Here is a 27,647-nt window from a genome sequence, read left to right as displayed (position 1 = left end):
GACTTTTTGGAAAAGGTATAATTTTATTATATTTTATATATTACATATATAAAATATAATATATAATATAAATATATATATAATAATAATATATTTTAGCTAAGGCTTGAAGAAAGCCTGGGAAGCTAAGAGGCAAAGACAAGAAGGGAGAACGTTTCAAAAATGAGGATCAGCCAGTGAAAATGCACCGAGTTGGGACTTGATTCAAATGAGAGGAACAGTGTCATTGGGTTGTAGTGTACATGGAGGGGAACGAGGTGTAAGAAGGCTGGAAAGGTAGGTAGGAAGGGCTTTAGAAGCCAGAGGATTTTACATTTGCTCTTGGACATGGTCACACCTATACTTTAGGAGATATTACTTTGGTAACTGAGGAGGATGGACTGAGGAGAAACTTGGGGCATGGAGAGACCACCAAGGAAGCTCTTGCAATAATGCAGGTATGGGATTGATGAGGGCCTGCATCAGGATGGTATCAGTATTAGGAGACAGAAGGGAGCTTTTGTAGGAGGTATATTGAAAAGGTAGGATTGACAGGACTTGAAAATAGATTGCATATGGAAGGGGGGATGAGAGTGAAGATGACACCTAGGGTGTCAAGCATGGGTGACTGAATAGATGGTAATAGTCTCAAACAAGTAATTAGAAAGTTAAGAAGATGGGAGGGTTTAAGATGAGTTTGAATTTAAGATGTCTATGGGACACCCAGTTTGAGATGTCAGGCTCACATAGGTAGTTGGATTCAGGTCCCCTGACTCCTTGCTGAAGGTTTTTTACCATTATACCACGCTTGTTATTAAGCAGAAGCTCACTTCACAGTATATGTGACAGATTTAGTCTTTGAGTTTTGAGAGGTGTGTGTGTGTATTTTTTTTTTCAAAAATGTTGACTGCAGTTTCTTTGCAAATATGTACTGGTCTTTTTTCTTTTATTCCATTTGGTAGAAGGTAGTACTAAGAGACAAGAGGCAAATAATTTAATAATCTGGTTTGCAATACATCCTTGGTTTCATCCCTGCTGCCATCTCTCCTGCTTATTATTGGAGGCAGTTAGGTTGCATAGTTGATAGAGGGCTGTGGTCAGGAAGATCTGAGTTCCAATATGGCTTTAGACACTTCATAGCTGGGTGACCCTGTTTACCTCAGCTGTAAAATAGGGCTCATAATAGCACCTACGTCAAAGGAATTTTGAAGTTCAAATGTTATAATATTCCCGAAGCTCTTAGCACAGTGCCCAACATATAGTAGTCGCTATACAGATGATTATTTCCTCATCACTGGATGTTCAGGGAAGAATGAAATTATTTGAACCATCTTTAAACCTACTGAAGCAATAGCTTGGACAAATAGTTCTTTAATAAGCTACTAACATATCTGTGTTTAAAGAGCTAATTATCTTCTAAAAAGACCTTTCTACAGAGGTGTCTTAATAAGGTTGCCAAGTATATTAAAAATAATAAATGTAAATTCTGTGGTATAAAGATATATTTCCTTAGTCCCATAGATATGCATAAGCATGCAGCGATTAATATCTAAAAGCCACTGTATTTCATATCTCACCTGTATTATGTGATTATCTTTCTTGTCCCCAAAATCTTTCCCATTCCAAAGTGAAGTAGCTTCAAGCTCTCCTTGTAAAGAACAAAGAATCTAGATCTTGTATGGGCTTCATATCTCTTCTCATGTAGATGCTCAGATACCTTTTTCTTTGTTGCTTGAAGGGTTCTCTGAAGGGCCTTATTTAATTCAAAGGTATGAAAGTGTCAGAGAAAGAGACCTTTAGCAAAACCTTAATTGTGACCATTAAAACTAGTCCTTAGAAGGGTTTACACACTAAGGGAGAGTAACTGGATTTCTGTGATGAGTTAGTGGTAGAGGGGAAGAATAAGACTTTTAAGAGGTATTGCCCTCCATCTTGCAATTGTAAAGTGAATAATTGCATTGATGTCTGATTAACCTAAGATACATCTGGACACTTTTCTCTGGCCCTCAGTGTTCTGGCTCTGTACCTCTTGTGCCTAATCCCCAAGAGTATTAAAGGATTAGAGCATAAGTCTGTTTCTTAGATCCTGACTTCTTCCATTCAGTCTGTTCATTTAGCAATTGAACAAAAAATTAGCCGAATAAATGTTGAAGTTCTTACTATAAAGTACCACAGAATGCCTTTGTAGACTACTGTAGGTGTTGGCTTTGCTAGGTACTGCTTGGGGGAATTATTTTTTTTTTTTTAATTAATTTTTTTATTTTTTTAATGTTTAACAATCACTGCCATACAATTGCGATTTTATCCCTCCCCACCCCCCCCACTACCTCCCTCCCTCCCCACTACTGCATACAATTCTGTATAGATTCTACATATACTTTCCTATTGAGTATATTTTCACTATAGTCATGCTATGTAGTCAGACTAAGATAAATGAAAGAATCCGTATAACAAATCAGAACATGATACACAAACAGATACACATACACAAACATGATCTGCTACATTATGTGAGTGACTTCCATATTTCTCTCTCTGAGTGTGGAAGGCATTTTGCCTTGAGGTCCACCATTGGGATTTTTTTTTTTTTTTCAGAAGTTCTTGTGTTATTACAAAAATCTAAGTCTACCAGAAAAAACTCTCACACACTGTGGTTGTTGCTGTGCATAAAGTTCTCCTGGTTCTGCTCCTTTCACTCAGCATCAGGTCATATAAGTCCTTCCAGGCCTCTCTGAAGTCTTCTTGTTCATCATTTCTTATGGCACAATAGTACTCCATTACATTCATATACCATAATTTATTCAGCCATTCCCTGCTTGGGGGAATTATAAGAATCATTATAGTGCACAAATATTAGAAACACTCTAAAAAAACTTGTAGGAAGGCTGTTACCAGAAGCTGTCTCTCACTTCCAGGACGTTATCTAGTTTCTCAGGCGGGATGGTAAACCTTTTATGTCTAGTCCAAGGAAGCCCAAAAGCTCAGAGAGCTGATGTATGGGTTTCTAACTGAGATTTTTTACCCTAGCATTTGAAGGAAAGTGACATATATTTCCTATAAGCTCCACTTGCTAATTAATGTTGATATGCAGATCTTAGTTAAAAAACTGCCAAAAATCTTAACTGGGGTCAAGCAGTGTTTACCTTCTTGAAATATGTTCAGAGCTTGTTCAGCTTTTTCACTAATGTATATGTCACAAGAAAAAAGAAGAAAAAGCATTATATATGTTTAAAGATTTGCACATCCCTTTACATATGCTATGACTTATTTGAGCTTTACTACAACCATATTAAGTAGCTGCTATTCCCATTTTCCAGATGAGAATACTGAGGAAGACGGGTTAAGTGATTCAAATAGGAATCTATCAAATAGCAGGATCTGAATTCAGGTCTTCATGACTCCAAGATCTGTATTCTATCAACTGGGCCACAAAACTGAAATGAAGTGGCTTTGGTAACCTAGTGGGTAGAATGTAGGGCTTATTGGCATTTGTTTAGCAGCTATATTTGTCAATAATATCCCAAAGCAGAGTATCACTTTTTTTTTCGTACTTCTGATCTTTTCCTATCATTTATTTAACAAACAGTTGTTAGACACTCAGTTATTATTAATCACCAGAAATTTTCCACGCATTGTTGTTAGACTTAGTGATACAAATATACAATTCCTGACCTCAAGAAATTTACATTCTTTCTGGTATATCAAGATAGGAAAGACATGGCCTCTATCCTCAAGGAGCTTATACTCTAGTAGAATAGATAAAGACGTAGGTAAATACATTTTATTTTGTATTTAAGTGCACGATAGAAGTACAGAGTTCTATGTTAGCGTATAAGTTTGTTTCATTTTTTTTGTCTCTTTGTGCCTAGCACAGTGCTTGGAACACTTAGACACTTAGTAAATGCCTATTGATTATTGATAGTTCATAAGAGGGAGGAGAGATTACTTTTGGCTGATGTTATCAGGGAAGGATTCATGGATGTCATAGAATTAGAGGAGAGGTTCTTACCCTTTTTTGTGTCTTGGACCCCTTTAATAGTCTGAAGTCTATGGACCATTTCTCAGAATAATGTTTTTAAAGGCATAAAATATCTAGGATTGTAAAAGACAACAAAATACAATTAATCAAAATATTTTTAAAATAAAAGTTCCAAGACCCTTCTTTATATTGTAATGGCCTAACCAACTCTCTCTTTGAGTTATGACTGAGCTTAGGATTCTGGGAATGCCTTTCATTATGTACATAGATATTTTAATTATTTTTTCATGTTTAAGCCCAAGTGGCTACTATGAATTTTAATGTTGGAAATATTGAGAACACATATTTTAGGGGAAAATGGAATTTTAATAACTCTTAGAGAATAGCTTTTACTCTAGCAATTATATATATGTATATATAAATGTATGCCTACATATACATACATACACACACACATACCACATATCCTTCTCCCCTCCCAAATGTTTTGTTTTTCTTTTGGTCTGTACTTTTCTCAGTAATGATTCATTTAAAGGTACCTAAAGGATTGATAACTGGCATCCTGTGAGTTCACTAAGATTGTGACATTTTGGTGAAGTGAATCATGAATTTGTTCAGTCAGCACTGTATTCCAGGATGATGTCTCTGTCTCTGTTCGCCTATAGATAACTTGATCTGGCTTTAGTGTAGCCTGCTTAGAGCAGAGATACATCAGGGTTGTAATTTATTTTGGTGAAAAAGAAGCTTCATTGGGAGAATAATTTACGATAATGAAAGGTCGTGATCATTTTTTTTTCTGTTTCTCACCTTCATCTCAGACTTGTTTGCTCACCTGGTGATATAGGGGGTTTAGTCTTTCAAGTATTGAATAGGGAATGAGTTTAAATAGGTGATCCCAATGAGTAGTATTGTATATGACTTTACACAGTGATCAGAGATAAGAGTGACCTTCAAAGCAGAAGCAGAAAATGAGCTTAGTGAAGAGCTGTTCTTAGAATCAAAGGTTTATTAGTCTAGGAGAGAGCTTATAGTAGGGGAGGGAATAAGCATTTATAAAGCACCTACTCTGTGCCAGGCATTGTGATGAGCACTTGACAAATATTCACATTTAATTCTCATAACAACCCTGCCAGGTAGATGCTGTTGGTATTCCCATTTTACAATTGAGATAACTGAGGCAATTGGAGGTTAAGTGAGTTTTTCAGCATCACACAACTATTAAGTATCTGAGTGCGGATTTGAACTCAGGTCTTCCAGATTACAACCCTTAATTCGTTGTGCTACCTAATTGCTTCTTGTAGGAGTCTGAATGGCAGAATTTGAGAAGACCGGATGAGTTGGCAAGACGATGAAAGAACTAAGGTCTTTGTGGAAAGACTAATGATATAGGTGGTGTTTACCAAAATACTTTCTTGGTGATATTTATGGCACTTACTTGATTCTAGACATTTGCCCAGCTCTTTGTAGACTAATTAGTGTGAGATTTTGAGTTGGATTTCTTTTCCTAGAGAATTTTACAAGGTTTGAAGTAGGAAATTTTTGCTTCTTTGGAGAGAAGAGAAGAGGTGTGAATAGGATAGTCTGAAAACCGAAATGATACAGTTCAAGAACTGACCAGGAAGCAAGAACAGAGAGGTTATCAGGAGGACTATTCAAATTTTTAATAGTTTAGTTGCTGGGGAACAGTATGTTGATGACAGATGATGAGGATAACCTTAGAAATGCAAATGGAATCAGTATGTTAAGAGAAGGATCAGTTGTAGGTGGGTAAACAGGGCAAAAGAGCTGTAGCTAAAAAGTTCAGTGCAGAAAGATTCTTGAGAAATTTGAGAATCTGAAATTTGAGGTATTTTGTACATAGTCTCTATGCTTTCATGTAGAAAAGTATGACCTTGGAGGGAGGTCAGGATAAGGAAAAATGTGTGTCATAAGAGAAATGAAATATGCTGATATGACATGTTCCTTGTTACAGCCCCAAGGGGTGGGTGTAGGTTCATAAAATCTTTATTCTAATTTTCAAGTCAGCAGAGGCCCACAGGACAAAATACTATGCTCCTAAGGTCATAAAGAAGGTAGATAGCAGACCTGAAATTCTGACTGCCTTTTAGGTCATGAATAATTATATCTTTGATGATTCCATTGGAAGTTCCACAGTTTAAAAAAAAAAAAGTTTTCTTAAAAAGTCCAGCACAGTTTATCAGATCTTTGTCCTTATTTCTCTTTGAGCCTAGGTAGAGCACACTTTGTCCTTTAGTTTCATAAACTTTGGGTACTTAGTTTTCATTTAACTAAACTTTTTATAGCCCATATTAATGATGACTGCTTCACTTATGGGAACCCCAGTCATTTCATGATTAGTTTGTAGTATGTTTGACTACCATGTAGTTACAGACCAATTAGTCATTTTTTCCTTATAAGGGGGACTTATTCTATATTTTCTGACAATACATGTTCGCAGAGACTAGAGATATATGTGAGTTATGGTACAGTTCTCGTGTTTATTGTATCCAGAAAAGTTGAGAATATTCACTTATGGAAAGAAACCTTTATTCCCTGACTTTTTGACAAATTGGGTCTCCTGCTTTTTCCATTAATAATACTGCCTTGGTCCTATGGCAGTGCTTTTTACTATACTTTTGTTCTCAAAGTTATTTTTGCTCTCACATAAGTTTCTGTCTTGGATAATTTTATCTGTGTGGAGACTATGAGATAATTTCCCAAAGTGAAGTAGCCTAACACAGCAAGGCCTTGGGGAAGAGTTTAGGAAAGTGTAGGGGTAGGATTAGGGAGGAGGTAATAGGAGATAGAGAAGTTTTTCTCTGCTTTTCAACAATCATGAATAATTAAATTTATATAAAATAATTCAGTATTGCATCGTAAGGCAAGAGTTTAGTTCTGTTTGGTTGTAGATCTAGTCTTGCTAGTTGCTTGTCTAGCCTTTCTTCTCAGAACAAACTTAAGTGGTTCTAAATTTGATCTACCTGAAATGAATGTTGGAATTGATTATTTATTAGGTGATTTTTACAAATATGTAAAGAATAATGTAAATAATGTAAAGAAAAAATGTAAAAGCATTCTCTCCTTCCCTCTCCCCATTTGTTTCTGGCATTGCAGAGAAGTATATTTTTTAAAAGAATAGAAGATTTATTTTTGTGTTCTTCAGTAGCATTTCAAGCATTAATTTTGTGGGAGGTGTCCTCCTAACATGTTAGATTAGTTGTCCTTATGACCTTTTCAGCCATCATTATTGCCTCTTAGCCTCCTTTATATGTATGTTTTTAGTCTCTCAGAGGGAACCAGGGATGGAGTTGATGAATGAAAAAACATTAAGTGAGTAAACCAGTGCCTGCTCTTTAGGTGCTTACATTGTCATGGGGGATGGAGGAGATGGCATATAAATAGAGGAAAAGAATGAGATCTTTTTGTTAGTAGGGATCACACATGTGTATGAAATTTCATTTCCTGCCATTGCAGTTATACTTAGTTGATATTCCACTTGGTCCTAGGATTGGGCCGAGTAGAGTTTGCCAACATAACCATGACTAACTATCCTGATGGACTGGTCTGTGCATTTTCTTTTTTCTTCTAAAACATTGCTTAAATCACATTGTAGAATATTTGGATCCTGGAAGGCATGAAAACTTTGATTACATGTGTTAACATACGTTTTTTCACCACTTGGAATTTCTCAATTTTCTTTTGAGCTTCTGTACTTCAGCTGACTCATGATTTAGCTGGACAACATAGAGACCACAGCTGTAACTGCTTCCTTACACAAGGTATGGATATTTGAAACCTCAGGAGCCTTTTGGCTTACTGATATGATATCTGACACTACACATTGATATATGTCAGTTTACTGTGAGATGACTACTGTGTAGTGATTATAGAGCTCGATATTAACCTCTCTAATGTTAAAATGCTTGGAGAAGTTTATTCATGACAAATCTTGTGTCTTAATTATATCCAAACATTTTGTTTTAAAGGTTGTGATTAATGTTCAAATACAGTACAACATTCAGTGTACTTAAATTGGCTAGTGTGTTTGTGAATGTACCTTCTGGAATGGACCAGGCATCCCTTACATGGAACCAAGTTTGGATGAGAAGATTACAAACAAGAGTTCTCCTGGAAATGTTGATGGGTGAAGATTGACAGAAAAGGAGAGTAACTCCTTTTTCTTTACAGACATTAGTGTTTTTGTTATTTGATAAAATGGCAGCAGTTCCTAGTTTTGGAGATCTCTGAGGGTCTCATTAAGTGCCATTTACTATGACTATGCTGTCATCACATTTACCACTCAAAGCTCAGCTTGGTATAGATGCAAACTTTCGATTGCTCTTTAGTACGAATTGATGAATGATTATGCCATTGCCTAGTACTGGCTATTTCAGATGTAGTTCAGTGCCATTTTGTTTCTTGCAGACCAGTTTCTAGTACTTACTGGATGTGACTATCTTTCATGACCAAAACTTGGGTTTCCTTGAGTTGGGATCTTAATTGCTTTCCTTACCCCCACGGCCAAAAGACCATTTGGGAAAAAACCAAGTAATTTTCTTAGACATGCTGGCTGATGCAGTCCTTTCTGTAGTTAAAGATGACAGTTAAAGATAGTTAAAGCAGCTCTATAGTACAGTGGATAGAGAAGAGCATGGTGCCTGGAGCAGGGAAAACCTGACTCCAAATACAGCTTCCGATATTTAGTAGCTGTGTGACCTTGGGCAAGTTTCTTCACTTCTTTGCTTCTGTTTCCTCATCTGGAAAATGGGGATGATGATAATAGCATCCACCTCTCAGGGTTGTTGTGAGGATCAAATTTAATATTTGTAAAACACTTAATCAGAACAGTGCCTTGGCACATAGTAGGTGCTATATAAATACTAGCTATTATTATTGGCAAATATGATGTGGTATATTGTTAATAAGAACTCTTAGGAATTGTCATTTTCACCTTAAAAAACAAAACAAATTTTATAAAGCCTACAATTCAGGTCCTAGTGCTTAAGGATGCTTCAGATAGAACTGAGATTTTTGCAGGGGCTTTCTAAACAGGAAATTTAAATCCACTAGTAGATGTCATAGAAATAATGAGTTTAAATGTTTAAGGTTTGTCAAGTCTAACCTCTATCTCAGAGGTTTCCAATTTGGCCTTCTGCCACCTTAAAAAAAAAATTACTCAGTGCCTCCCTAGAAATCTGCTTTCTTTGATTCTTTAAAAGTGTTTTTTTAAAATTTGCATCGTTTCAAAAATATATAAAATATATTTTTTTAAAAAACGTCTTAAATTTAATGATTTATTACAAATTTGTGGGGTTTTGTGATGATGTAATATTGTGTCATATACAGTATCATACTGTAAACAAGTCATTACATGCACGCATTCCTGCCAGTGCATGCTGGACTTCCCAACAGTGCACCCTGCCAACACTTGCTTGTTAAGACCTGTCAGTGAACTTGACCACTGATCAGTTATAACTTGCATTTTGTATGTTTATTTGGAAAACAGTGTAGTCACTACAACTTCAACTCTGTTACACAGCAAATGAAACATAGGAATGGTTTTTCAAAATTTTCTTCTCTTTTCCTTATGTTTTCACTGCCTCCTTTTTATTCAATGCCCCTCAATTGCACCTGAAGCCAACCCCCCCAGGGGGCTGTATTGCCCACTTTGGGAACCTCTGCTTCCACCTGAATCATGGATCCTTTCTGCCTGTCATTTCCCCCATACTTGAAACCCTTTAGTGAGAGGCAATTCATACTTTTTGTATATTGAACAGAAATCTGTCTCCATGTAACTTGTATCCGTTGGTGCTAATTCTGTCTTCTCTAGCCAAATAGAATTTCATCCTTCTTAACCCTTAAGATATTTTGAACATAATCAAGTCGACTGTCTCTAACTTCCAGAGACTTTTCTTCAGACTAAACTTCCTTAGTTCTTTCCGTAGATCTTCATATGAGTTATAGAATTTTAAGTACCCTTACCAGCATTCTTAGTTATCCTGTGGGATTCACTCTAGCTTATCAATCATCCTTCTAATATTTGCTACCTAGAACATATAATTATGTATATAACCCAGTGTTATAGATATTGTCTAACAAGAACAGAGTTCAATGGGAATGTAACCTCTCTTGTTCTGGAGACCATACTTTTATTAATGCAGCCCAAGATCACACTAGCTTTTCCATCTACCATATCATATAGTATTGACCTCTATTATAGAAACTCCCAGATATTTTTTGTGTGTCAGTCTACTCATGCTTGACACCTTAGAGTGGTACAATTTTTTTTTTTAACTTGAAGGAAGAATTACATTTATTCCTCATTAAATTTCATGAAAGCTTTACCTGGTTGATTTCCAAATTGGTTTTTGTTGCCACATATAACACTTTCTACCACAGCCTCTTTTCTGTGATTTGCCAGGCAGAATTCCTAGCTCAGAGGGGAACATTGCTAGAATTATCACCCATACTACTGAATTTGCAGTAGAGACTATAGCTCCACCACCTACTTTTTAGTAAGCTTCGGGTTTCAGGGAGGTGAAAAGTATTATTTCCTTCTTACCCAAAGGTTTGGAACTTTTGTCCTAGAGTATAAATATGTTTTTAAAAAATTAGGCTGAAAATAATTTCAGAACTAAATCCCTTCAGAGCTCTGGCCCTGCTTCTAATAGCTCAGTTCTCTTGGGATCTGCATGTCTAGTGAGAAGTATTCTCCTTGCTACTTTGTAAAAAGATGATAGAAGGGTGTGAGCTCTGGGAATGGTTCAGGAAGACGGGACTTAGTTGAGGTTTTTGTGGGGGAAGGATCTATTGTGATCATGTTGCTGAGAAAAAATACTGAGATAAAGTGACAGGCCATCAATACATTTATACAAAGTTGGGGTACAACCACCCAATGTAGCATTGAGGGGCAGCAAACAGGTGCCCAGTAGGGCTTAGTGTCTATAGGGAATTAGTTCACCTTCTGAACAACATTTATCCTAGCTAGCAATAACCTTTCTTCCTAATTCTTGGCAGTCAAGAATAAGGGGGGGGGGGGGGGGGCTAGCTGGTAAGGACTCCATTGGTCTCATGCTTTTGGAGTCATTGATATTGCTATACCTCTTGACCTTTGGCTGTGGGAACTAAACAGTTAAAACATCATCATTAGAAGGAAACCACTGCTCATGAATGAAGGCAAAGTTTGGCAAGATGCCAAAATAGGCTGAGAGAAGGGGAGGGGGTGGTGGTTAACTGACTTTTATACCACAAACGACTTTAAAAATTAAGAGATAATTCCTTGTCCTGAGGTTATAAACCGGCTGCAACTGGTTTTTCTCTCCTCCCCCCCTTGCCCCTGCTAGGCATCATGGGTAAAAGTAAGCATCCCCCTGTTCCTTTTGTTTAATATAACAGTACAGCATGTGATTGGCAGGGCAGTGCCCGCTTGGAGACCGGGTTTGTTCAGGTCTCTCAAGGGGGCTGGCACGCATGGGGCCACCCCAGTGCTACAGAGTTCCTCGTACAAAAGAAAAGAGGAGAAAAAAGGAACTCCCCCCCCAATAAACCAAACTTATCTCTTTCGTCTCCCCATTCATTTTTTTTGTTGGTATTCCCTTTTCTTGTTTCTCAATTTTTCTGACAGCTAGAGGAGGCGACAGGAAAATGTGTACCTGTAAGTACTTTCAACTGTCCATTTTTTTTCTTTTCTTTTTTTAAAAAAAAAAAAGCAACAAAAAAACCAAAAAGCAGAAAATGAAGTCTCTAGTTATGCACAGCTCTTTTCTTGCCATTAGGAGAAAATGATATGTTGGGGTCTCTGAGTGGGTTTCAGGGAATTAACACTATTGCTTTTGAAAATTTTCTGGTGGACTGATTTGTTTCCTCTACAAAGCTCTTCTCTTTGATTCAGCTTCTCGCCCCTCCCGGCCTCCCCATTCAATGTTCTGGTGGGGGTCCCTGGCTCCCAGTCTTCCTTAAGCTGAAGCTTCAAGAGAAGGCTGATAGTGAGGGGTTTTTTTTTTTATATATTTCTTTTGTCTGTAGCAGTGATGGGTTTTAGCTCCCCCTCATCCTCCCTCCCCCCCTTTTCTTTCTATGTCAGCTCCAACCCCTCTCTGTGAATGGAGTCAACCAGCTGACGAGGGTGAGTGCTGGCATGATGCCAGGGGCTGCAAAACGATGTGTATGCGCGTGTGTAAGTGTATACAGAGCACAAAGGGAAAGGCCTGCAGTCTAGGAAATCACGGGCTATTATATAAGGAAGCCTGCGTCATCCCTCCTTGCTTGGGCTGATGGTCGAGGGGGGAGGGAGGAGGGAGGAGGTTTGGAGCAAGAAAAACACTTTTTGCACCCCTCCTTTCCATCCTTTCTTTTTAAAAAAATGCTCAATTGCAAGTAGTGTTGAAGATGGCTTCTCTGACTGGGTGGTAGTGGTCATGTTCCCTGTGGAAGTTATCCTTGGGGGTGGAGTGGGGAAGGGGGGACTAGGAGGTACAGGCAGCATGGCTTGTGAGTCTCTTGTTGTGTTCAGAGGTATATGTGCTCTGAAAAGAAGGCAGTGCCCTAAGGAGAATGCCTCCTGGATTTAACAGCTGTAATTTATTAAGGAGGCTTTTTATTATTTTAATAGCAAACTGTTTCTAATATTCAGCATTGTCGAGGCTGGAAAAAAAAAAAGGAGAAGCAAAATACCAGCTAATAGAGCAAATAGTATCTGTATTTCCTTCTTAACCCCCTCCCCCCTTTTTTTTGTTCTGTTGGGTATGGATATATAGAATTGCATTTTTTCTTTATGCCATCTGTTCTACAGAGTTAGATTTGTACAAAAGGAAACTCAAGTAACACATGGCAGAAAAAAAAATTCAGAGGTTGTTTTGAGCTTCTAGGCATTAGATCTGCTATATTTTGGGATTCTTGTTGGGCTGGTCATGCATGTCCTTAAAGCACTGAAAGCATTTTCTATTCCACCATGGTTAAAAGTTGTTTTGCACCAGCACCCTATCATCATTTGGAAGTTATAATTCTGCCCAATTTACCATGATGCCTTTTTTCTTCACTTCTCTTTATTTCCTAGATGGATATATGTGGAGTTTGTCGGGTGGAAATGAGAATTAAAGCGTGTTAATGAATAGAGGGGTCGTAACTTTACAGTTGGCTTTATGTGAGTACTCATTTTTATTTGGATCTGATCATTCAGAGCCATAGCACTAATTTGTAACGGGCTGGGCGTGGGGAAATAACTGTCAATGGGAGTATACTGAAATGACTTGGATTTATATTGGGCTTCAATGCAGAGGGAACTCCTTAGTCTACAGGGGAACTTGGTTGTTTTGGTGATAAACTTATGCTTTCTAAGTCTTTCTTCACTAACAAAGGACTATAGGAAGAGCAGCCTTGGTTTAAACAACCTTTTATAAATGTATCTGATTTTTACTTCCTTCTATGATGAAGGGGAAATCGTTCCAAGTGTCTCTACTTGTTCCCTTTTGTTGGAGAATGCATTTGGGGTTACACTTTCTTTAAGAATTGTAGGATTAGACCTGCCAGAGCAGCAGGCCCATTCTTCACAAGCTGCCTGAACTTGTTTCCCATTCCTGTGCAGCAAAAGCCCACTCTTCAAAGTTACCTTTACAGATGAATTAAGTTGTTTCCCAGTCACTTGATTTCCACACCTTAGTCTAGCAGATCACCAAGCAGAAGAAAAATCTCTGCCAGAGTTGGGTAGCTGAGGTTAGTTAGATAGCTTAGTGTTCACATATGGCTACCCTGGTACTCCCTCACTGTTAGAAGCCATAATTACCTTTTTGGGTTCATATGATCCTTTTATAGTATTGTATGGAAATGCCCTCAGTGGGAGCCAGCCATTTTGTATGTGCTATGTTGAATCAAATTTTACTATTTATGTTGGTGTGTTTTCAATGTAAATGGAACGGAAGAGATGCTTATTTCATCCTTTCCAGTTTTTTTTAGTTTAACATTCTTCCCCCATGCTGATTTTGTTGTAGACTAGTGAGTTCAGAGGAACAAGTTCACTTAAAAACTTGATTTAGATTTTTTTCCTATTCCTACTTTTAACCAGGAAGAGTTTTAGATGGTAGATTCTATTCAGAGACTTATGACTAAGGACATTTTAGTGGACAGCTGTAGTTGAAATTTACTGATAATTACGGAATTTAAGAATTGGAAGAGACCTCAGAGGCCATCTACTCTAACTCATACACAAAGGAATCCCCACTGTAACACACCAAACCAAGAGGTCATCCAGCCAGCATCTTCTCAAAGACCTCCAGGGAGTAGTAATCTACCACTTCTTGAGGCAAACCGTTCCATTTTTGGACTGCTCTAATTGTCAGGAAGTCTTTCTCAACATTGACCTATTTGCAGAATTTTATATTTATCCATATTGAATGTCATCTTAATAGAATCAGTACAGTACTCTAGATGAGGGTTTGTAACTATTGGGGGCAGCTAGATGGCACAGTGGATAGAGCACCAGTTCTGGAGTCAGGAGGACCTGAGTTCAAATGTGACCTCAGCCACTTACTAGCTTTGTGACCCTGGGCACGTCACTCAACACCAACAAAATTTTTTTTTTACTATTTTATTATAATTTCCTTTGTAATCATATGTGTTTGATGCATTTAAAAGCATTATTCTGAGCCTGGGTCCCTAAGGCTTCACTAGACTCCCAAAGGTGTTTATGACACAAAATATGTTTAAGAACCTTGCCTGTCAAGATCCTTTTGGATCCTGACTTTCATGCAGATAAAGTTTGAAGAACAAATGGAAACACGTTTTTTTTAATTTCCTTCTACCTTGTTCCAGTATCACTGTTTAAAATAGTACTTGGGTAATGTGACTTTTATATCTATCAGATATTTTCTGCTATGTATAAGAGACAAAGAAGGGTCCATCTCTTCTATCATTCATAAAACTATGTAATCTCAAAATTAGAAAGGAATTCCAGAAGTCATTTAGTCCAACCATGATTAGGTTGTCAGAATATCTTGATAATGATAACAAGGAGAGGAATTTGAACTTTGGAAAGTGCTTCTATTCTCAACAATTCAGTGATCTTCTGAAAGAGGACTGAATCTGGAGTCAGATGACCTCAGTTCAAATCCCTATTCTGCCTCTTACCAGTGGCATGACCTTGAGCAAGTCATTTAATCTCTCTCATTTTCTCTCAAGGTTCCTTCCAACTCTGCCTCTGTAATATTATAGTCTATGATTTGTAATGGTGGATAGCTTAGGGCAAGGCTTGCTTTTCCTGGGATTTTCCCTTTGATTAACTGTAAGGGGAATATGACCAAAGGATGTGTTGTATTGGCTGAAGTCTAAAGGCAAAGGAGGGCAAGTACAGAGCAATAAACCTTGTACCCATTCATTTTTGTTGAGAACTGTTTTTTATTAAATTATTTGTTTTCAGTGTTCTACAATCTCTTCCATATATCTTAAATTTTTTCCCCCTTCCTTCCTCTTTCTTCCCCCTTCCCTACCCACTCCCTCCGTGAGACAGTGTACAATCTTATATGGGTTCTACACATACATTCCTATTAAATACATTTTTACCTTAGGTTGCATAGAAGAATTAAAATGAATGGGAGAATTCTTAAAACAAAACAAAACATAATACAAAAGAAAATGGTCTGCTTCATTCTGCAATCCATTTCTATAGTTCTTTTCTCTGGGTGTGGAAGGCTTTTTGCCTCAAGAATCCATTGGAAATTTTTTAAGTCCTTGCATTGCAATGAAGTACTAAGTCTACCAGAAAAATTCCTCACACATAGTGGTTGTTGCTGTGTACAAAGTTCTCCTGGTTCTGCTCCTTTCACTAAGTATCAATTCATATAAGTCCTTCCAGGCCTCTCTGAAGTCAGAACTGTTGTTTTGATAATCTTGATCTGAGAAAACAAAAATTAGAGGCTCTCAGATATCATCTTACACATGTGGAAACTGGGTCCAATAGATATTAAGTGACTTGCCCAAGAGTCTCACAGATAATAAATAGCAGAGATGGGATCTGAATCCAGTTTCTTTGATTCCAGATCCAGCACCCTTTCCACTCTACCATACAACCTTCAATGAAAATACAGAAACAAATAGACCTGTGTCTTGTGCTCATTTTGCTTTTTCAGTGTTTTTCTTATAACTTCCTGGAGCTAATCTCAGTATATGCTGGCTACTGGTTTTGACTTTTGATTTTTCCTCTTCCAGGGTAGGTTGCTCTGTTGGAGAATTCAGGATTAAGTTTGTAAACCTTAAAATGGCTGTATAAATGTAAGTGGTTATTATTGGAAAAACCCTGGAGGAGATAGGCTACTGAAACCTACGGGAAGTCAGCAGTTTTTTGTTTTTGTTTTTTAAACCAAACATTGATGTCTCTTGTCTTGAAGACACTATCATTCTTGAGGAGTGGGGGTGGGGTGGGGGGAAGGTTCATCCCCTCAACCGCTATGGAATTCTTTCTTATAATAAAGGAAAACAAGCAAATCTGATTCAGTGACAACATCTCAAAGTATATATAATAATCTAGTAGACTTCTATCTGTCTCTCTTATCTCTCTCTCCCTCCCTCTCTTGCTCTGTCATGATGGGGGAGCTGTTTCATTTTCTGAACCTCAGTGGTTTTCTGGTTATTCAGAGTTTGATTGATTTAAGTGATTTTTGATTGATTAGTTTAAGTAATTATTACATTGTATTAAATGCATATTGTTTTTTGATTCTGTTTACTTGACTCAGTATTATTTCATGTCTTTTTTTTTTTTGCAATTCCCATATCCTCATTTCTTACTACATAGTAATATTCTATTCCATATTCCCTTGTTTTTTCAGCCTACTTTGATTCCAGTTAATTGCTGCCACAAAAAGTGTTACTATGAATATTTTGGTGTATATCAGTTGTTTGTTACTGTCTTTAACTAACTTAAGGTATCTATGTTAGCAATAGGATCAGTGAGTCAAAGTTTGTGGTTATTAGTCACTTTCCTTTAATATTTCCAAAAATGTATTAATATTCCCTCTGCCCCTTCATCCTTGAATCTTACTTTTTTTGTTCTCTGCCATTGTATAGGGCGTGAGGTGAAATGTAGGATTTTTTAAAATACATTTTTCTTAGTGATTTTGGAACAATGTTATGTGGTCATTTGTAATTTGCAATTCTTTTGAAAACTGTTCATATCACTTACTGTTATGATCTTTTCACTATACTCTAGCTGCTTTGTAAATTGGACTGGGTTTAAATGAATCAGAGGAATTTGATCTGCCTGAGCTTCCCAGGAATAAGACTGTTGAACCTAGGAGTGGGAATACAATTTTTGGTATGTTAATTGACAATTCCCATAGGTTGTGAAGTTTGGTCAGTCAATAACATTTAAATATCTTTTTTTGAGGTACAGATTTCTGTATGAGAACTGTTGTTATACTTCAGTTGTTCAATCATGTTCAACTCTTCATGACCCCATGTACCATACTGTCCACGAGATTTTTGAGGCAGATACTAGAGAAGTTTGTCATTTCCTTCTTTAGTGGATTAAGGCAAACTGAGGTTAAGTAACATGCCTGGGATCACAGAGCTAGTAAAAGTCTCAGGTTGTATTTAAACTTAGATTTTCCTGACTCCAGGCCCAATTCTTTATCCACTGAACTATCTTGCCTTTTTTTTGTATCTCTCCGTAGGTATATCAGTGTTGTCAAATAACTTACAGTCTTTGTAGAAAAGAAAAAGCACAGAATAACAACATAGGGAGCTCCTAAAGAAGAAAATGAACATTTAGGTAGGGTTAGAGCTAGGTTTTAATAGTATTTTATTTTTTCCAATTGCATGTAAAAATAGTTTTCAACATTCGTTTTTTAAAAAAAAATTATTTTTAATTAATTTATTTTTAGTTTTCAACATTCAGTTGCACAAACTTTTGAGTTTTAAGTTTTCTCTCCCTCCTCCCCCCTCCCCAAGATGGCATGCAGTCTGATACAGGACGCGCGCGCGCACGCGCACACACAGTATATAAACATTCATACTAAATATATTATTTGCACATTAGTCATGTTATAAAGGAGAATTAGAATCAATGGAATGAACCACGAGAAAGAAGAAACAAAACAGAAGAGAGCAAATAGTATGCTTTGATCTGTATTCAGACTCTGTAATTCTTTCTCTGAATGTGGATAACATTTTCCATCATGAGTCTTTTGCTTTGTGGTTCTCTCAGAACCTTGCAGCATTGCTGAGAAGAACCAGTTCTATCAGAGTTAGTTATCGCACAATGTGGCTGTAGCTATGTACAGTGTTCGCCTGGTTCTGTTCCCGTCATTCTGTATCAGTTCATATAAGTTTTTCCCGTTTTTTTCTGAAGTCCACCTGCTCATCATTTTTTATAGCACAATAGTATTCCATTACATTCATATACCACAACTTGTGCAGCCATTCCACAATTGATGGACTTTCCCTCAGCTTCCAATTCTTTGCCACCACAAAAAGAGCTGCTATAAATATTTTTGTACATGTGGGTCTTTTCCCCATTTTTATGATGTCTTTGGGAGACAGCCCTGTAGTCCTTTGGGCTTAATTCCAAATTGCCCTCCAAAATGATTGGATCATCAACATTCATTTTTGTAAGATTTTGAGTTCCAGATTTTTCTCCTTCCTTGACTTCCCTCCCCAAGACAGGAAACAATCTGATATAGGTTATGCATGTACAGTCATGTTAGACCTATTTCCACATTAGTCATATTGTGAAAGAAGAATCAGAATAAAAGGGAAAAACCATGAGAAAGAAAAACAAAAAAACTGAAGATAGGGTGCTTCGATCTGCATTCAGATTCCATAGTTCTTTCTCTGAATGGTGATAGCATTTTCCATCATGAGTCTTTTGGAATTATTAGCTCTAGATTTTAGAAGCACGGGACGTGAATTGGTAGAAAAGTGTAGGGACTTAGAGGATGGGATGCTTTATAATGAGAAGATGGTGACATGTATAAAAAGAAGGATGAGGGAATAGGAAAATTGTGTGTAGAAGATAGTGAACAGATTTGGTTGCCTAGAATAGAGGGGTCCTGTAGAAGATTAATGACAAATGAGGTTCTAGAGATAGAAGAATTTTGAAGGCCAGGGTGAGTTTACCTTTAATTTCAACAGGTGATAGTGATCCACTGTAGAAACTTCAAAAATTTTAGCAACTGTGTGTAGGAGAGCTAGTTATAGACGGGGACCAATTAAAAGGCTGTTCTCTTTTTCCTGTTAGGAGAGTTCTGTTCTAGAGCTTCATCTTCAACACCTATTTAATGAACCTTGTGGATACCAAGATTCTTTTTTGATGTTATTTTGCTGCCTCACTGTATTCAATACCACCATTATAAATCAGTTACATACAACATTCTATGCTGGGTGGTAGACTGATGTTAATTGCTTAAGTATGTCTGTCTGATGGCTTTCCCCATTGGGGTAGCTGAGGCATGTACAGCCCCACAAACCGAAATGAGAAACAGGAGACCATACTTCAGGGAGCTGACCACCCTGAGAGAGGTGGGGGTGTTGGGCTGAATTGAGGACATCTTGCCTCAGGGTTAGGGAGGAGACAGTAACACACAAAAGAACCACCATATGAAAAAGACTGGGTAGCCCCTAGAAGCAGCAGAAATGAAAAAAATTATGAGTCACTTCTACTTTAGAAGATGGAGTATTTGTTTAGAATCTTGAGTCCCCAAACAATAATGTCCTGAACAGTGCCCACTGTATATAGTCTCATCAGTTCTTAGGTTTTTTTTTTTTCATTTGAACAGGAAAAGTCTTGATTGAATAAGAGGTAGATCAAAGTAGATTTGTACCCAACCCAGATCCTAGCTCCTTTTTCTGGCAGTCTAGGAAGCTTTGGAGATAGAGGCAGTGACCTGCCAAGGCCTCCAATAGGTGTTAGGGTTTTTAGTTGTTTGTTTTGGCAGGAGTAGGGGTGTTGGTTGGTTGTTTTTAGACTCTGACATGTTTATTTCTTTCTTTCTGGCTAATGGATCTGACCATTTTTATCAGTACATGCACACCCTGAGATCATATTGGCCCCTCTCTCCTATAGTGAGGGATGAAGTGGTTTCTTTCCCTTGATGCCGTGTGCATTTCTCCCTTGTGGACAAGTCACTAATCTGGTGTGGAACTAATTTGTTTGCTACAGCCCTACCTCTTTTTTCTCTTTTCCATTCTGCAAATCATAAATGCATTTCTGGATTCCAAATATTGCTACTTCTAGAACTCTATGGAAACAGCCTCTAAAGTCTGATTTCCCAAAGAAAGGACAGTTAGAGATAATTTCACTCTGTGTAGGCTGAAGTGAAACCTTTTTTATAGCTATTTGTTTTCCCCTAGGTGACTTGGCCACCATTTTGTTTCTCAGTTTGGTGTGCATCTCTCTGTCCATATAAGTTCCTTTTCTTTAGGGAAGTGAAATGAAGAGGTTGCATCCTTGGAAAGTACAGTGTTACTGGGAGCAATGATGGAGGGTAGAGAAGGGATCGTAGGAGGAAATACAGCATTAGGTAGCAGAAAAGGAGACTGAATCATCTGGTTTGGATTAGAGTAAAGTGGAGATATGCTATATGAGACTATTGTACTATGATCTATGCCTGGGAGATTATATTGTCAGCCATTTTAGGGTGCCTCCCCTTTTTCTGCAAGGAGTTGAGGGGTAGAGTGGATCTAGGGATGGGGTGATGTAGAAGAACAGTTTCTGTGCCATGGTGAGCAAGCTCTCACAGTCAGCAATCCTTCTGTAAGCTTCTAAATTCTGCAATGCTTCTTGTTCTTCCCCTCCCCAACTCCCACCCCTCCAATTTGCTCTCTTTGAGAGGGAGTGAGGAGAAGCAGCAAAGTAAATAGAACTTTGGATCTGGAGTCAAGAAGATCTGAATCCAGCTTGGGAAACTTACTAAGTTGTGTGATCTGAGCAAGTCACTTAACCTCTGTCTGCCTTAGTTTCCTCATCTGTAAAACAGGGATATCACCTACCTGACAAGGTTGTTGTTGTATCAGATAGGATATTTCTTAAGCACTTTGCAAACCATAAAGTACTGTTAAGTGATAGCTGTTAATTATTTATTAGATAATATGACTGAGATGGGGATTATTTAGATTGGTGTGTTTGTGTTTGTACCATTAGAATATATAATGTTATTTGTTTAAAAAAAAAACTTCATTATGCTCTCTGACCGTTTGGAATGAGAATCTTATCTGGGCTCTCTTCTGTAACATGGCTTCATTCAGTTCAGTGGCTTGAAGTATGTGTATTCTTTCTGGCAGAGTTCCACCATACAATGTTGAAGAAATTTTCTCTTTTCAGTGGTATTATACCTTCCTCCCTTCCAAAAGCTGCATCCAGTCTCTGCTCTCTTAAAGTGCAAAATGCACTAGTTATGGACCAGAATACTTTGAGGTAGTTTGCTTCCGTTTTCTTGTCTCCCAGGGCAGCATTCTGTTTTCTGGTTGTTCCTAAACTTCATAGTCTAGTGAATATGTCTCTTGGGAGAGGGTTTTATCTTAGAAGTAGGGTTATAACAGGTGTCAGATCCCTGAGTATGTATGCATGAAATGCATATGGAGTATTGGGGCAATACTACGCTTTTAAACAGAGGACTGCTCTTACCCTTCCAGAGCTTTGTTGATGCTAATGTTCTGACATAAAAGACTTTGAGAAGCTTGTAGTAAGCCCCTCCCAGCCTGTGGCTTGCTTTCTGTTGACAAGATCTAAAGGAAGATTAATTTGTCATTTCCCCCTCTTAAAACTTGTAGAAGAATCTGTCCCTTGGAGGAGTCTTAAGTTCCTTCCACTTTTCGAAGGAAATAGCAAAGCCTTTTGGGGGCAAATGTGGATTATAGAAAAATGTAGTTAACCTCAATATATGCTTGCTTAACACATAGTCTTCTTATTTGCCTTAATGCTTGAGTTATTCCCAGAACTGTTTTAGGGTAAACGGAAGCTCAGATCATATTTAGCATTTAATGGATTTTACCCCATATAGGTAAAAAAAAATCAGCCTATATTTCCTTAGTAGAAAATTAAAATGATCTGGTGCTGATGTAGTGGCTTGAATTTTTTTAGCCAGGGGAAGGTTCTTGACAAGTTGAAAATCTAGTTTCTAGAAGCTCCAGGAAATATGTCAGAACTAAAAGTTTTTGTGTATGTGTGTCTCTAGGCTGAGAGAGGCCAATTTGGAGGATAGGCTGTAACTAAAGGACTGTTTGGTGATAGGAGTGGAGGTATAGCTTTTCAGAGCCCTCATGAAATACTTTGTATCATTATGTATCTCTACCGTGAGAAGCTGTACAGGACTTGGTGAGAAAGTATATCATCAAGTCCTCCTGTTTCCCTGGGCCCATCTAGGATCTGGATTTGTGATCTCAGTTGACAATCATTCAGTTCTATACTAGTTTACTTGGGGCTAACCATAAGAACTTTTTAGCCTGGTTTTAAAGCCTTCTACCAATTTGTGTCTTCCTATCTTTCCAACTTTTTCTCACACTACTGTCTTTTCATATTCATTGTGTCTCTAGCCAAACCCTAGGGCAGCTAGGTGGTGCCATGGATAGAGCACCAGTGCAGGAGTCAGGAGGACCTGAGTTCAAATTTCACCTCAGACACTTGACACTCACTAGCTGTGTGACCTTGGGCAAGTCACTTAACCCCAACTGCCTCATCCTGGATCATCTCCAGTCATCCTGATGAATATCTGGTCACTGGATTCAGATGGCCCTGGAGGAAAAGTGAGGCTGGTGACCTGCACAGCTCTCCCTCACTCAAAACAAAGTCAAGTGCAAGTCATGTCATCATTTCTCTGATGGCATGGTCTTCTTCCACAACGAAGGATGAACATATACACAGCCAAACCCTGCATATTTAGTACATTCCTACCTTTATGCCTTTTGCTCACACAGTTCCCTATACCTGGAGTATTGTTTCCTTAATATCCCCTCTCCCCATTGAAATTCTTCTTTTTGTTTAAGGCCAAGATGAAAAATGAAACTTTTTTCTGAGTCCTTTGGTTGGAAATGATTTTTTTCCCCTCAGATTTCACTTAGCACCTCTCATATATACTTTTATCATGTTTTATTCTGCATCATAGTTTTAATATATAATTATTGCATATGTTATGTCTTCTAAGATTGTAAGTTCTATGAGGGACTTTCTTAATTATCTTTGTATTTCCTTCAGCAACTGGAATATTGCTTTGTACCTAATAAATGATTGTTAGATGTTCTTCCTACAATATTACAGTTTATTTTTGATCTCCCCTTTTAATTGCTAAGAATAGAAGGCAGGGACTATATATTGTAATATGTATTGTACTATACGTATTATACAGGAAGTTCATATGATTAACAGTTTACAATAGTCACTTTGTATAAATTCTAACTTTCTGGGTAGTTCTGTAACAATTATCACATAGTGATCCTCTTGCAGATATTTCTAGGAGAATCAGCTTCCTAAAATTGGAAATGAAGATAAGTATAACTTGTCTCTATACTCTTATCTTAGATAATTGGTTTTGAAGGAGGCCTTATGTAGCTCCATTTGCATAGACATCTATAGCACCCTGTTCCCACCTCCATCCTGCCACCTACCCTCACCCAGAAAAGAGAAGATAAATCAAGTAAATTGAGTCAGCGTTGGTACTATCATCATTTTGCTCGAGGGTTAGGGTTAGTAAGCCCAGTGCTTACTGATTTCCCTGTTCTTCTAGGATAGGGGTCCTTAACCTGTAGTTTGTGAATAGATTTCAGTAAGACAGTGAACTTGGATGGGAATAAATTTATATCTTTCTTTTCATTAACCTCCAACTGAAGTTTAGCATTTCTTTCAATTATGAATGTTGGCAACAAATGACTGTAGTCACTTAGCAGTACCTATTCTCATAATTATATTTCAATATAATTGGTTTTCTTCTTAATCCCATGTATTTTATTTTATGTGTTTAAAAACATTATTCTTTGGATGGGGTCCATAGGCCTTATGAAACTTCCAAAAGAAATCCATGACATACAGAAAGTTAAGAGCCATGGTATATGGCTATCATTCTTCCCTAAAGTCCTATTCCAGTGATGGTGATATGGAAGTGAATGCTGGATTCTTAAATATAAGCTCTAGCAGAGTTTTAAAAATAGTTTTTATTGATTTTTAAAAATAAATCACTGTAGTTTTCCCCAGTATCCCTCTTCCTTTCCCCTCCACCTCCCAGAGAAACATTTAATATAACAAATAACATTTTAAAATACAAAATATAAAGAAAAGAAAAAGTACAACTTCTAAATACATTGAAAAAGTCCAAAAATGTATGCAATATGCAACAATACCTCTGCAAAGGAATGGGTTGGGAACATCTTTTTGTATCTCCTCTTTCAAGATATTTCAAGCTTGTTCTTCACAATTTTGCAACATTTCACTTTTGATTTTCATAGTATGATTGTTTCTGTTTGCATTGTTGTGGTTATTATTTTATTTTCTTGACTTTGCTTACTTCGTTCTGGATCAGTTCATGTAGACCCTTTTTTTATGGTCCTCTATATTTATCATATTTAGCATTGTTAACAGTACAGTAATATTCCATTACATTTATGTACCATACTTTGCTTTGCTATTCCCTAACTGATGGTCATCTACTATGTTTCCACTTCTTTGATGTGATGATGAATTTTTCATGAATAGTAATTCTTTGTAATTCTTAGTATTCTTTGTCACTTACAGATATGCTCAAATCTCCCCAGTCTCTAAAAAAAACCCCCAAAACCTTTATTTCACCTACTGGCCTTTCAAGCTAACTGATTTACTTATGGCCCAACAATACTTAACTTTGTATACTACACTTCACTTAGCTACTTCTCAGCTTATGGGAGGGAGTATAGCTTTGTTTCCAATTTTTTATAATTGCAGATAATTGTGCTACAAATATTTAGGTTTATTTGAGAGTTTTCTTGCTTTTACCACCTTGGAGTTTCTGTCTAGCAGCGAGATCTCTAAGTTTACTTTCCATATCTTAACACTCTTCGTTTTTTTTTTAATGATGTATTTTAATTTTGTTAAACATTTCTCAATTACATTTTAATCTGGTTCAGAATGGATTTTGGAGTTTTGCCCAGAGGGCAAAGGGGTAGCGGCATGAGTTTGATACCTCTGTAGTAGACATAGAATATTGGAAGCAGAAGGAACCTTATAGGTGATCCAATCCGGCCTTTGCACTTTACTGAGGAGGAAGCTGAGGCTTAGAGTGGTGATATCCCTTGCTCAAACATGTGAAAGCCAGTCAGTGGCAGAACTGTTCTTAATACCCAAGCATTTCACATTCCTTTCAGGCTCTGGAGTGAGAAGGATCTAGGTTCAAATGTGACCTCTGACACATCTTGGGCAACTGATTTAATTTCCCTGAGCCTCAGCTTAACACTATTCTTACAGTTGAACAATTTCATGACTTTTCTCAAAAAATTTCAAATTGATTTCTGCAATGTCTAACCCCTTCTTATCTTTTTTATCTGTATTCAGTCCCATGGTGATCTGATAAGTTCCCTTGGGTTCACTTATCTCTGTGCAGTAGAGACATCTCTGTTTCTATCGAGATCACCATTTTAGTCACTTAGAATCATATCAGTGATGTCTCTGGAGTTATCATTCATCCTCCACTATATCCAATTAGTTGCTGTATCTTGTTGATTCTAACTCCATAAAATCTTTTTAATCTATACACTTCTTTCCCCTCAGATAGCTATGACTTTTAATTCAGGTCTTCTCTTTCCTGGATTTTTAAAAAAATCATTGAGCATTTGCCTTCACTTCCTCCCACTCCCATGTTACTCCAAAGAGAAAGCAAAACAAACAAAAACCCTGTTTACAAACATGTGTAGCTGAGCAAAACAAATTCCCACATTGGCTGTATCCAAAAAAATTATATTTCAATCTGGTCTCTGCATTACTTTTCTTTCTGGAGGGTATTTAGCATGTGTCATCATGAGTCTTCTGAAATCATTGGACATTTCATTGATTAGAGTTCCTAAGTTTTTCTATCACATTCATTCCATGGTTTGTTCAGCTGTTCCCCAACTGATGGGCACACTCTGTTTCCAAATCTTTGCCACTACAAAAAGAATTGCTATAAGTATTTTTGTACATGAGTTCCTTTCCTCTTTCTTTGATCTCTTTGGGGTATAACTCTAGCATATATTCCTGAGTCAAAGGGTATGTGTGGTTTAATAACTTTTTAGATGTAGTTTCAAATTGCTTACCAGAGTGGAGTTCACAGCTCCACCAACAGTGTATTAATGTGTCTGTTTTCCCACAGCCCCTTGAATATTTGTCATTTTTCTAGTTTTTTTCTTTTTGTTTTGCTATTCTGATAGTTGTGAAATAGAACTTCAAGAATTTTAATTTGCACTTGTCTGTTAAGATTTGGAGCATTTTTTTAAAAATATGGCTACTGATAACCTTGGATTTTTCCCTCTTTAGAAAATTGCCTGTTCATGGCCTCTGACCATTTGTCAATTGGGGAATGGCTCCTATTCTTGTGAATTTGAATGACTTCCTTATATGTCTTTAAAAAAAAACAACAAAACCTTTCTCAGAGAGGCATAATACAAAGATTCCCCTCCCCCCATCTACTTGTCTTTTAATTCTAATTTCATTAGTTTTTTTTGTTCAGTAACTTTTTAATCTTATATAATCAAAGTTATCCATTTTATCTCCTGTGATACTTTCTAGTTTTTGTTTGGTCATACTCCTTTCCCTATCCATTGATGACAGATACTTTCTTCTTTTTCTCTAATTTGCTCATGATGTTATCCTTCATGTCTAAGTCATATAGCCATTTGGAGTTTATTTTGATATATGATGTGAGATGTTGATCCATATCTATTGTCGGTCACATTGCTTTCCAGTTTTTCCACCAGTTTTTGTTGAAATGTGAGTTCTTACTCCGATAGTTGGGATCTTTGGGTTTATCAAACATTGAGCTACTTTTGCTTCTATATCTTGTGTGAGTGATTTTTGTCCATTGATAAAATTCTAATTTATTTTACTAGTACCAAATTGGTATTTTTAAATTATATTTTATTTTATTTTCAGATTCAGATTCTGTTCTTCCTACTTATCTCTCTGCCCCAATTGGAAAAAAAAACAAAAAAAACCCAAACATCTATGACAAACTTGTATAGTTGATCAAAAATTCCCACTTTGTTCATGTCAAAACAAAAACAAATTAGAAAAAAACCCACAAGCCTCTGTCTGTACTCCTTTCTGTCACCTTTCTGTCTGGAGTTCAGTGTAGCATAATTTTATCATGAGTCTTCTGGAATTGTTATTGGTCATTGTGTTAATAGAGTTCCCAAGTCTTTCAGAGTTGTTTGTTTTTACAATATTGTTGTTACTTATATAGATTGTTCTCCCAGTTCTGCTCATTTTATTTTGTATCCCTTCATATGTCTTCCCATGTTTCTCTGAAACTAAACTTTATCATGTCTTATGGTACAGTAGTATTTTGTCACATTAATAATTTATTTAGCCATTCGCCTTTTAATGAGTACCCCTTCAGATTAATAAATTTTTGCCCCTCAAATAGAGTTACTGAAAATATTTTTGTACATAACGGTCCTTTTCTTCTTTCTTTGATCTCTTTGGAGCATAGGCATCATAGTTATTGTTGGATCAGAGTATGCATAGTTTAGTAGCTTTTTTTATGATAGTTCC

General features: G+C 37.1%; 1 protein-coding gene across 4 annotated transcripts in view; it reads left to right on the top strand.

Moving 5' to 3' along the window:
• The window catches only part of GATAD2B (GATA zinc finger domain containing 2B), a 91,346-nt gene that overhangs the window by 14,383 nt on the left and 49,316 nt on the right, over positions 1 to 27,647 (top strand). For 2 of the 4 annotated variants that reach the window (XM_072647049.1, XM_072647051.1), the window contains exon 2: positions 13,014 to 13,100. The exons of the other annotated variants lie outside the window; for them this stretch is intronic. In XM_072647049.1, the coding sequence (XP_072503150.1) occupies positions 13,099 to 13,100 (2 nt within the window). In that variant the 5' untranslated portion in view covers positions 13,014 to 13,098. The remainder of the gene's footprint in view (positions 1 to 13,013; positions 13,101 to 27,647) is intronic. 4 annotated transcript variants of the gene reach the window in all.

This window comes from Notamacropus eugenii, chromosome 2 (assembly GCF_028372415.1).
Source record: "Notamacropus eugenii isolate mMacEug1 chromosome 2, mMacEug1.pri_v2, whole genome shotgun sequence".
Taxonomy (NCBI): Eukaryota; Metazoa; Chordata; class Mammalia; order Diprotodontia; family Macropodidae; genus Notamacropus; species Notamacropus eugenii.
The sequence above is the reverse complement of the archived record's forward strand: the minus strand, read 5'-3'. Positions and strand labels throughout refer to the sequence as shown.